The sequence below is a fragment of the Hevea brasiliensis genome, chromosome 10, assembly GCF_030052815.1.
Source record: "Hevea brasiliensis isolate MT/VB/25A 57/8 chromosome 10, ASM3005281v1, whole genome shotgun sequence".
In the NCBI taxonomy this organism is placed as follows: domain Eukaryota; kingdom Viridiplantae; phylum Streptophyta; class Magnoliopsida; order Malpighiales; family Euphorbiaceae; genus Hevea; species Hevea brasiliensis.
Window position 1 is genome coordinate 23,674,031 of NC_079502.1, and position 13,330 is coordinate 23,687,360.

At 31.7% G+C, this 13,330-nt stretch overlaps 1 protein-coding gene across 1 annotated transcript; it reads left to right on the top strand.

Moving 5' to 3' along the window:
- Window positions 1-10,691: 10,691 nt before the first annotated feature.
- On the top strand, window positions 10,692-12,933 carry LOC110660539 (scarecrow-like protein 32). Its single transcript, XM_021818885.2, has one exon. It carries the CDS (start codon window positions 11,138-11,140, stop codon window positions 12,473-12,475), a length of 1,338 nt encoding a protein of 445 aa, XP_021674577.1. The 5' UTR covers window positions 10,692-11,137; the 3' UTR covers window positions 12,476-12,933.
- Window positions 12,934-13,330: the final 397 nt, after the last annotated feature.

Consider the following 13,330-nt stretch of genomic DNA (forward strand, 5'->3'; position numbering starts at 1 on the left):
AATATTTTATATTAATAAAATAACATAAGCAATAATAAATGATAATATAGATTCTAAAATTTCTATTAAAAATTTTAATGTTTTATTTTAGTTAACTAGTTGATAATTTAATTAATTTAGATTAAATGATTTTCTAATTTACATTAATATATCATTACCAATAAAATAGGATAGATTAAATTGTAAGTAAATAATTTATAGTATAATCTAGCTCTAAGTATAAGTTAGCAATATATTATTTTAAAAGAATAGTAAATATGTTTTACTTGGAAAATTAATAATAGTTATAATAGTATATATGTAATATAAATAGGAGAGAGGACATCAGCATGTAAATTTTCTTTAATCAAGAACTCTTCCCTCTGTCAACAACAAATAAAAAAAAAAAAAAAGAAAAAAAAAGTTTAAGTTTGGAACCACGAAGAACAGACCCAAGAAATGGGTCCTTTAACTCGTCTCTTCCCCGAGGAGCTTGTAGCTCCACTAGTTTTGTCCGGCAAGAACCAGTGGCCGGTAAGGGCCCCAAGCAACTCCAGCGTCCTCCAGCAAGCTCCCTGAACGTCAGACGATCACCACATAGCCCAAGAAACGGCAAGCAACAAGGAAGGAAAGGATGTGAAGTTAACACCTTTCCAGCATCCTGGTCAATGTCCACTTTGTCATTTTGCCTAGTTAAAATGTTTCAATCCAAGGGAAAAGTTTCAGCTCTTCCCCACCGATTTTAATGGAAGTTTCCCGTGAGAAATAAAAATAGAGAGAGAGAAATGGGTCCAGCATCTTTTCGGGCAATTTTTGGCCAATCCGACCGTTGGATTAATGATCCGAGACCACCGTTGGACTCAGGACGATGAAATCTTCGAGAAGGGACCAGCCCCGCTCCGATCGAACAACATTTGAAAAAGGCAATAATCGGACGGTCCAGATCGCTTGATAAAATTTTTGAACTTTTTCGATTTTCAAAAATCAAAAATAATTTTATAATAATTATTAACAAATTTTCGACTTAATTTGGGTGCAATCAGATTAAAGATAGTTTACCGACGTTGGGACCATATTTTCAGTCAGATCCGGCTGCCCGGCAGCCCGCCTCAGAATGTAATCGATATTATAGTCAATCCTAGTATTTTCAAACGTTCCGGACGCGTTCCAGGTGTCAAATTTGGCATAGGTAAACCCGAACTCCATGTTGTTTATTTTCGGCTAATACTGATTTAGAATAAAAATTCATAAAATATTCGTGGGTGATTATAAAATTATAATTCTTTTTGCAATAGTCTTATAACCCTATTAAGGACCGCGAGGCAAAATTTTAGAAATTTTAGAGCTCGTTTAAGAAATTTTTACATAATAGTAGTTCTAAAGGCAAAAACGTAAGTTTTGATTTTGTGAGATTTTGCTTGGATTGAAGGCCCCAGGAGGGGCTATGTGTTGTTGATGAGATATGGAAATAAGAAGTGTGATTTGAATTACTTTGCAGGTTGGGTAGGTCCTAGGTATAGGGGAGATTCTGTCGGATTTTTGGCACAACTTATGGTGTCTTTGGTCTTTTTCAAACTTGTATTGAGTCAAATATATCAAATAATTGTAATGAAATTTGTCAGATGAGCCGGGACAGCCTTCCTCCTCCGCTCAGCCGTCACAGTTACCTCGGTTTAAGTCTGTGAGTAAAATATTAATTTTAATTATAATTTCGATATTATTATATGTTCAAGCATGCCCATGCATCACTTATAAATATGTATCTATGTAGTTAAACACTAGGCACGTTTTATATTGCATTTATAATTGATGAAGTGCTATGGATGTTATTTGTGGTATTTTGGAGCAGTGTGCATGCGTTGGTGTGCGTGTGGTATGGTATTGGATATGGACAGGACGGGTAGACATGGTTTGAGAGACACTCGCTGGGACCCGGTCCTTTATGGATAAGTCGGGGTATGCACGGCTTGAGAGACACTCGCTAGCCCCCCGCGTTTAGTTTATTAAATGAAAATCCGGCTTGAGAGACACTCGCTAGCAGAGGTTGGTTTAAGAGAGCTATATAGGGGATCAACTCCCATATATGTACTGTTTGAACAGTGTTGGGTATGTGAGTGCTCCAAATTGCATTTTTATTATTATGATGTGGTTTGTATGAAATTTATGATGATGTTGTATTCCATTCCTTAGGATATATTAACTTTAGATAGCTATAGAAATTGTGGTTAAAATTAGTATTTTACTCTCTGAGTCGAATGCTCACTCCTGTTTATCTATTTTTCTAGGCTACCGGAGGATTATTTGTTGTGACTAACCTGCTCTTCTTCTTCGCAGGTCAATTAGTAGTATCTAATGTATTTTGTACAATTGGGTTAAATTTTAAACTCCGTATGTGTTAAGAGTATTTTAATTAATTTGGATTTGTAATATAATATGGTGTTGAATTTGTAAGATTATTAATTGCATGCATGACTGGATTGGATGAGGGAGCTGAACTCCAATTGGATTTATGATATTATGAGCATGTGGAGGGTGAGCTGAGCTCCTCAATTTATTATCTATTGTGTTTACAGGTCGAGCGAGTCAAAAACACCCCGTTGAATAGTCAATTTTATGGGCGGACTCTGTCCAGTTGAATTCTTGAAATTGGGCCCAAATGGGCCTTAGGATTGGGTTGAAGAATAATTAGGCTCACTACGGGCCTCGGGAGCTTTAGACTGGCCCAGGTCCTAGTGCCGGTTCGGCCCATAGGTTGGGTCGTGACAAGAATCGTAATTAAACCCATCAAAATCGATATATGCAAAAATGGGCCATGACATCATCCAATTTATTTTGCCTCTCTTCCTTGGACCTGAACCTTCGCCAGCCTAAATATATTCATTGATTAAGTTTTCTTCTCTCATATTGATTTGAAATAAAGTGTTTAATTCATATAAAATTTGAGTAAACCTCTTTCCCTTAAGCTATAATTTGAGTAAAATTAGATCTAGTCTATTTTCTTTGCTTAATATTAAAGTTTACCCTACTTTAATGTTGGACCACCTACAAATATGTTTACCTACAAACTTCATACTCAAAATGTTTATACATGGGTGTGAGGGAGGTATATTGTCTCACATTAGTTTGAGATAAAGTGTTTAGTCTACATACAAGACTTGAGCAAACTTTCTCCATTTAAATTAATTTTTGGGATGGAGTTAAAATCGGTCCATTTTTTCTATAAATTTAAAGTTTATTTTAATTTTAATTAATTAATTTATTATGTTAAGGTGATATCAGGAATTTACTTTTAAATATTATATTAAATTTAATTTTCTACTCTCTCAGAAATAGTCAGATTGATTTTCGCGTAATTATCATTTCAATTTTGTCAAAAATAAACCATTTGTACTGAATTTAAGTTGTACTTAATTTTTATGGTCCGATTTCATGATTCAACTAAATTCTGATTTTTAAAATGGGATCAACCCCACGTATCAATTCAACTCATAGCTGTCAATTTAAATCTTTATATTTAAGTTATAATAACAAATTTGCTTATTTATAATAACAAATTTGCTTATTCAAAGCAATAAGCTCTTTTAGAGCATGGATTGTTAGGGGTCAGCAGAATTGGATTAAACCGGAAAAAAATTTACTGAATTGATTTAATTTAAAATTTTAATTTAATTTTTTTATAATTTAATTTAGTTTAATCATTGATTTTAAGAAATTCAGCCTATTCTATTAGTTTAATTTTTTTTAAAAAATTGATAGAAATAAACCAAATAGGTTATTTTAAATTACTTGTTATTAAGATTCAAATTGCAGTTGAAAATATAAAATATAATTTAAATTAGATTTAAAATGAGTCCAAAATAAATTTAAAAAATAAGATAAAGCTTAAATCGATAATTTGAATAGAATTAAATCAAATTAAATTGATTCGAGTCAATTCGATTTGATTTCTCTCTAATTCAATTTGATTTGACTTTATTTATTAAAATTTTAATTTATTTAATTCAATTTAATTTAATTTAATTTTTAATTTAATTAAATTCAATTTAATCTATTAAAAATTTTAATTTATTAAAAATTTTAATTTATTCAATTATTAAAACGAATAGAAATCGATGCATACCCTATAGATCGTGGCATTTTCTGTGGCTTTGACTTGAAAATGAGCTCGTTTATGAAATGATGATGGTGTACAAATACATTTCGGCTTTTCTTTTTTGTTTTTTCTTCTCCTCTGATTACATCACAGCAATCACAAAGACTGAAAATTATTATGATAATAGAGGCAAAATTTGGGTGAAAACCACTATGCTTTGTTAATCAAGTTTGTATTTGGAATCAAGTCAGCAATAATAATAATAACAATAATTATTGTAGAAAATAAAACAAAAGAGAGTTCAAGGGTTTTTGTTCTTTTTCATGTTTGCCATCCATTTGGAATTTACAGTAGGATATGAATAAACACATGTTCCTTTAGTGTTATTATGGTGATTATAGCTGATCTTAATCCTTGAACTTGGTTAATATAATATAATATAATATAATATAATATAATATAATATAATATAATATAATATAATATATGATGTCTCCCACTCCAAAATGGGCAAGTTTTCTTCAAGGAAGTATCTACTTATTTAGGGTTTAATGAAGATATGGATGCTGTGGCCATCTCTTAAAATAAGAACAAATTTAGCTATCTAGGATGCAACGAAGCTTAATATAATTCATGGTCAATTGGCAAAAATAGATTTAAGGTTTGACATGATCATTGCCACATTTTTCTTTTATTTAATTTTAATTAAAATTTGAATATAAAATTTTATAAATTTAAAAATGTTATCGAAAAATTTTTATTGTCACCATTTATTAATTCATTTATTTCTTAATTTTATTATTTTTGAAACCTCATATTTCTCATTTTATTTTCTCATTATTAATATCTATCTCCATGTTTTTTCTCTGTTAAAATTCGAACAGTTATTTTTTTCCCACAGGCGGTGTTGGCAACTCAACCTTCATATCCAATTTCCTGGTCTCATAGAACTGGTCTCAATCATTACTGCTTCGTGGGTCTCTCTCCTCTTATGGACAATTGGAGAGGTATCTGTAAAAATTTGAAAAATTTGAAGAACAGGAAACTGCTCTTCGAAGAAGAAATTGCATGCCTCCCACTACTAAAGAAATGAAGCTCTCCTTCATCTTCATAATTTGGGTTTGATATGCAGCCATATTTGTGAAATAGAAGTGTGATATGATTCATCCTTTCCCTCTTCCTTTTCTCCTTTAGTTATTCCGTCGAAAATGAGAACCACGTCCATTGTTATAGCATGCACACAAATTTAAGGTACACACATAATTACACAATCACACAGTATAAGAAAAGAGAAAAAGAATAACATAAAATTTACACAGTTTGACTATAAAGTCTATGTTCATGGGTAAAATAAAAGAAAAAATCCATTATAATAAAAAGAACAAAATACAATCACCCAGAACTCTCAAATTCTAATTCAATGTATTTTCCAAATATTACAGTATTTATATTTATATTGTTTCATAAGTGTTTTCAAGCTCTAAGTGTTAGCCTTGAGCATGAGGTGTTGTGTTAAGTACCTCACGTTAATTAGGCATGTGGGTAGTGTATCTCTTATAAGGACTTAAGCAATTCTTTTTTTTAAACCAACTTTTAGAGTGAGCTAAGTGATGTGTTAAGTAGCTCACATTGATTAGGTATGTAGAGAATGCGCCCTTATCCTTATAAGGATTTAGGCAATTTTTCTCCTTAAACTAGTTGTAAGACTGAGTTATACCCTGTCCAACGTTGCTGGTGTGTTTGTGGCAGGGCTTGGTGGCTTTGGGTTTAGCGCTATCGTCCATGGTGGATTCATCGATAGCGGCGAGCAAGTGAGAGTTCTGCATCTTAGAAAATGTAAAGTCATGGAAAAACTGACACAAGTTTCTCAATTGTTATTTCTTGACAATTGCAAAACCTATTCGAGATTAAATGAAAACTCTATATCAATTTGGATAAAAAAAATATATAGATATTAAATTTATTCGAACATCTGAAAAAAGTACAAGGGGTCAAATTGATAATCTTCCATTTATTTTTTATCTATATCTTATTCTATGTTATAATATCTCCATTTTTTCTTTAATCAACTATAATTTTTTTCATAATCTTAAAAATTATTTCAATGCTATTAAAATTATATCTATATTTAACAAATAAAGAAAAATGTATTAAGAGGAAGAAATACTTAGATTATATTGATATGTTATTTATTGACTAGCATAATAAAATTTAATGTAATAAAATAATAATTATATTATGTAATCTTTGACCAGTTTAATAATAATTATATATAAAATTACATAAAATCTTATTTGTTTTGATTTTTATTACAATCACAACTCATTAGCAGTAATTATCCCATCAACACTCGACATCCACCGTTAGTATTTATTGTTTCACGTTGATTTGAGATAAAGTATTTGTGCTATAAATAAAACTTGAGTAAACCTTCTCTTTTTGTACTAGCTTTTGGGATAGAGTTAAATTAGGTCCATTTTCTCTACAAGGTATCAGACTTACTAGGAGTGTACATGGGTCAGTTTGGGTGGGTTCAATACATTTTGCTAAACCAAACCAAAAAAGTTGATTTTAATAGTATTCAAACAGACACTAACAAATTAAATTACAAAACCACAAATGTTCGATTTTCACATTAATCGGATTGGATTCAGTTTGAGCGATTTTTACTTATTTTAATACTTTTTAGACTTTTATAATTTAACTATTATTAAATTTTTTTCATAAACATATTATCATACATTAATTGAAAAACAAAACATTAACTTAAGATGTATTATTTAGTAAAAATAAATAAGAATAAAAAATAAAATAAAGTTACTCACATGTGTGTATATATATATATTTGGTTTGGGTTCAGTTTTTACTATGTCAACCCGAAACCCAAACCGAAAATTCGGTTTACAATTATTTTCAAACCATAACCAATATTTAAATATTTAAAAGTACTAATTTTGGTTTAGATTTATTTGGGTTGGTTGGGTTAATTGGTTTGGCGGCTTCTTTGTACATCCCTAAGATCTACCCTAATATAATGTTGAGCCACTTGGTCCAGATGTTTATGATTGGGCATAAAGGGGGTGCTTTGTCTCATATTGATTTGAGATAAGGTGTTTATATTATATATAAAATTTAGATAAATCTCTTCCTTTTGGACTAATTTTTTTAAGATAGAGTTAGATCCGATATATTTTCTCTGCAATATCACCATCTAGCGACCGTTAGTATTACCTCCAATGACCAATATCACTAGTTAGCCATCACTATTGCTATCACCACCCTAGCAAGCGACCACCACCCCATTGCCACCATTACCATAATTATCTATGACCACCACCAACAATACTATTTGGTCACCATTATGTACTGCTACCATTATCCGACCATCACCCATCAACAATCATTGCCATCAGTCCCTTATTATTATTACCATAAATAAATTAAATATTTAAAATAATATTATAATTACATTAATTTATATACATGTTAATTTTTACAATTAAATATAAAATTAAAATGATAATTACATTACATCACATCATATCATTTATTTTATTATATGATTGATTATGCTGTGTTATATTATATTACGTGATACCCTGAGTGCATAAATAATAACTTAAAGATAAAAGGCAATATTGAAATTTGAAACACCCCATACATGTTGACTTGTATGTAATTTTAGATTTCCGTTGAAGCTTTAGGTGAAATCTCTCCTAAATATATTTGAAAGAACAATCATTGTAAAAAAAAATTAAAACTTATTAATTATGATAAATTAAAATTTAATAATCACAATGAAAACCAATGTTTAATGACAACATTAAAGCAATAATTTTTTTTATATATCCACAAAGACTAGAGTATTGCTAGCTCCCATGCGCAGTCATTTCGTTTTGCATTGAAGTTGTATTGGTCCTTATTTATTTATTTTTATTGATAAGCATATATTAGTCCAAATTAATTTAATTACAAACATAAACTACGGTTTCATTTATTTTGTGAAAATTTCACATTTTTTAACATTTGAACATTTGGGAAAATTGATTTCTGATCAAATGTACTTTTAAGGAAAATAACTTTTTCTTATAAAAAAAGAAAGTTATTAAAATATTTTTTTAAAAAATAATTTTAATGAAAAATTATATAAGTTTTTTTAAAAAAAAAAAAAAAAAAAAAGGCTACGAAGATGTTGAGGTTATATATAAGCGGAAATTGCTATAGTCACTGTGTGAATCATGGATACAAGACTCTAGCACCAACAGGGTAAAGCGTCCTTTAACCTGTAAAGGAATGTACCATATCCAAATCACAGGGTTTTCATTGGATTGTCTTGCGAATTGACAGGGACATGTCTTCATATGTAGCAAGGCCTTACAGCTTTGCAGGATCAAATAATTTTATCGAATAGTTACCAAGATCCATGATGGTTCAAATCAGAATTATTACACATAACATTTTTTTTTCGAAAAGCATATTTTAATCATTGACATTTGCTAACCTTTAATAAATTCTCATCTCACTGATGTTATTCTCTTCTTCTTCTGTGGGTATAAGATGATGGTTTTAGGTATTGCATCTACAAAATAACCGGGTAGGTTAGTTAACCACTACTTTAATGCTTAAGTCAGTAATAGAGTTGGATTTATAGATGAAGAGGATTAATCAGGTTCACATACATATCTGATAGACTTGTAGGATTTAGTGTAAATTCTTATTAGGATTAGGTGTTTGTGATTGGATGGGACTGAGAATCCACTTTGTCTGCCTTAGGATGTTATGACTTTGACTACAGCGATTATCTCGAGATCCTTATATTTTAATGTGATCCACGCATCCAAGGATATGCTTGGGTGAGGAAATGTTGTCCAAGAGTCAGAGCATCATGTTCAAGTTCCTTGCGGGTTTCATTACCTGTTACTTAGTTACTTGTTATTCACCTTCGGGTATTGCTTTAGTGGCTATAGTATCACTCACATCCCAAATTTTTAAAAAATACAATTAAATAAACCTTATGATGATTATAGTCAGCATCAAAATTGATGGAGAAATTGAACTAATTGAGGGTGTTACTAAACTTATTTTAGTAAAGATTAAGGATTAATTTATGTATTTGACGTTCTTAAATTTACTAAATTATGAAAGTTAAGGGTGACATTAAAGATTTTTAAAGTTGAGAGTGACATATAAGGGTCAGAATTAATTTATACCTTCAACATTTTTTGTATGAACCCTCATCAACCCTCTAAATAATGCTTCAACTTTGTCCTGACAGTGTATGAAACGTCAATATGTGAAGCTAATTTGCACTCCCTATTTACGAATTGCTTGTGATGAGGGGCGAAAATTTTTGGCAGAAGAAACAAAACTGGAAAAGTTTAGGCAAATATTTTATAGTGTTTATGGATTACACGGAGAGACATTTTAGTGAAATAGCTCCTATTTGTCCTGGAGGGAAGAAGCCTAATTTGTCTTTAGTTGTGGCATCACATGGCACAAGCAGTCAAGTTGATCTCATTTATATATCATGTATATGAAAGGATGGCAATGAAGGGTAGCTATCAATCACTAAACTCAATGGAAAAGCTACATTAATTAAAACAAAATTATCATAGGATTTGTCTTAAGTGGCATTCCGTGGGAACAAATTCGACAAAAGAGTAGCCGGCTAAGGCAACTTTCTTAACCTATGCTTTACCTTCATGATGAGTTGATTTGTTTGATAAAAATCACTTACAAGAGATTAAATTTTCACACAATTACATTTAATTTTTCTTTTTTTTTTTAAAATAATTTTTTTAAATTAAAAAGAATTAAATTATTTCATTTTAAACATTAGAATTGATTAAAAGAAATCAATTGAATTAAATGTTTACAAAATTTAAATTTCAAACAAGGGATTAATTAATGAAAAGAATGAAGAAATACTTAAATTTAAGTAATGGGAAAAAAATATTAGGAGGGAAAAAAAGCCTCTAAGACATTTTTTGTCATTAGGAATGAGAGAGATCAGGAAGTGCCTTTTCTATTCAAAGGAGGCCAAAATAAAACCAAAATATAAATAGAAGAAAATAGAATAACGCCTTTAGTCATCAATGTATATGTGCATGTATGGGATTGAAATTCTCTCATATGACTTTATTTACAGGATTTTTCTTGCCTACATCGAGTCTATCATAGATCCAAAACATGTATGATGAGATCCACTTATTAAATACACATATGGGTATCACATATTTGTCTTGAGTTCATGTTAGACCGGGTCTAGATAAGAATTTTCCAATTTATAACCTAATAGAAATTACTGAATTTAAAAGTAATTAACATGATAGGATTAAAATCATGGTTGGGTGGTTAGCACCATATTAGCTTCAACATCCATAGAAATTCAAACTAAATCCCCTCACTTGTGACATGAGTGAAGAAACCCAGTTGGTTACATTGGACTGGCCCCATCATAACCTTGAAATGAGTTTTATCATAAGTTATGGATTTCCCGGCGTGTCATTTATATATATGAGATCATACACATAAAAGATTCATCCAAACTTAACAACAAAAGAGGTACAAATTAATTCAAACTATACTTCAGAAGAGTACATCTGCTAACCCGGTTACACTCTTGTCATTTTAGTCACGCTCAGTTTTTCAAATTCTGACTTGATACTATCTGGGCGCTTATTGAACAATGACCTTTACTTTCTCCACTATATATATGGTTCAAGTAGCAGACTCAAACCATCCCCTCTCTCTGTCTCTCTCCAAATACCCAAAATCATTTTAAAACCCAAAAACTATGCATAGATTTGCAAGAAGCAGACCTCTTATATTTCTTGGACATGGGAGCATTAAAATCTAGGACCAGATAAAACCTAGCTCTCCAATCCGATCCACCAATATATACTAGACGCGTGTCAAATAAACAACTCAAAAAAGTCCTCCCTTCTCATCTTCCTCTTAAATTTCTTTGAAGGTTTCAGACTTGCATGCACGTTAAAGCAACAACAAAAACCCTAATAGTTCTGTCTCCTTAATTTTCCTTTCTCTTTGAGTTTTCTATCAACCATGAAAACTGAACTAAGAGCAAACGCTACTACGCCAATTCCTCTTCAAAACTCTCGTCTTTTCAACAATCCTGAAAGTTCTCTCTCAGGTGCTCTTAAAGGGTGTCTTGGTAGCCTTGATGGAGCATGCATAGAAAAGCTTCTACTTCACTGCGCAAGTGCCCTAGAGAACAACGATGGGACTTTGGCTCAACAAGTGATGTGGGTGCTCAATAATGTTGCTTCTTTGGCAGGTGATCCGAACCAAAGGCTCACTTCTTGGTTTCTAAGGGCACTTATCTCTAGGGCATCTAAAGTTTGCCCCACAGCGACCAATTTTGATGGTAGCAGCACAATCCAAAGGAGGCAAATGAGTGTGACTGAGCTTGCCGGGTATGTTGATCTAATCCCTTGGCACAGGTTTGGGTTCTGTGCATCAAATGGTGCCATTTTTAAGGCAATTGAAGGCTACCAAAAAGTTCATATTTTAGATTTTAGCATCACTCATTGTATGCAGTGGCCTACGCTTATAGATGCTTTGGCTAAAAGGCCAGAAGGGCCACCTTCACTTAGAATCACCGTGCCCTCTTGTAGGCCACCAGTTCCTCCTTTGCTTAACGTATCAACTGAAGAAGTTGGCCTTCGTTTAGGCAATTTCGCTAAGTTCAGGGATGTGCCATTTGAATTCAAAGTGATTGATGACCGATGTTCTTCCTCTACATCAACTGAAATTATGTGCAAAGAATCCTCTGGTTTTCATTTTGAGTCATTATTGAATCACTTGACTCCTTTGCTTGACCTTAGGGACGATGAGGCCTTGGTAATAAACTGCCAAAATTGGCTACGATATTTGTCGGATGAGCAAAAGGGAAGAGTCCAAGACTCTTCTCTAAGAGATGATTTTCTTCGTACCATTAAAGGCCTTAATCCTTGTCTTATAGTTGTCGTCGACGAGGATTCTGATTTAAGTGCACTAAGTCTCACTTCCAGGATTACTAGTTGCTTCAATTATCTATGGATACCATTTGATGCCTTAGAAACTTTCCTTCCCAAAGATAGTTGCCAAAGGATTGAATATGAATCCGATATTGGTCACAAAATTGAGAATATCATCAGTTATGATGGGTTCCAAAGAATAGAAAGATTAGAATCTGGCATTAAACTATCACAAAGGATGAAGAACGCTGGTTGTTTAAGTGTTCAATTCTGTGAAGAGACTGTTAGAGAAGTCAAGTCCTTACTAGATGAACATGCTAGTGGTTGGGGGATGAAAAGAGAAGAAGATATGTTGGTGCTCACATGGAAGGGTCACAACTCAGTATTTGCCACAGCTTGGGTCCCAGGTGGTTTAGAGGATTAAATGGGTGTGGACTGAAGTGCCTTACAAGATAAATGGCAGGGTTTGGGTCTACAATGAGATAGGTTTGGCTTGTTTTTACTTTAGATGTGGTCCTGGTGAAGAGGCAATGACAAAACAGAAATGCTTTTTTCTCTTTGTCAAAAGGCTGCAAATGGGCACGACACGAGACAAGATGAGAAACGGCAGCAAATTGAGAACGACCTTATTATGCTACCTTTGTATTCGTGCTATATAGCTATATTATCACTTGGGAGGCAAAGAAAGATGTACGTATTGTCTTTGTATGAGACAAAATCGTCTACCACTTTGCTTTCTTTTCCTTTCAATTTGCGTCCTTCTTAGTTCTTCCACCTTTTGTTTTGGCAAGGTTTGAAAGGAAGTAGGCAGCTACCTCTTTCTTAATCATCATTACTGTTATTTATCTGTCCTTCAGAATATAACTGATTCCCTTGAACTCACTGATGCTTCTACATCAGAATTTCTATATGGGGTAACCTTAAGTCACAATATTTAAAGCGAATTTTTTAGGTAAATTCAATCTACAATATCACTGTAAAATCATTTTATAGTGATATAATTATGATTAAACATGTGATTTAATTTTTAATTTTTTTTTATTTATATAATTATAGATACACATGAATAATATGGATTGATTTAATAATTTTAGTTAATAAATAATGTGATGGATTGATTCTAATTAAGAATCTCTCATATCAAAAATATCCTAGATTGTCTAAGTGTAATTAAATATCTCTTGTATGCATATATTTAGATTTTAAATTTTGACTTTCACCTTAACATAAAGCTTTTGGTTAACTATTTCATTTTTTATATAAATGCTTGTGTGATCCG

Coding starts and splice junctions, on each gene's coding strand:
- LOC110660539 (XM_021818885.2), top strand. CDS start 11,138: ATGAAAACTGAACTAAGAGCAAACGCTACTACGCCAATTCCTCTTCAA.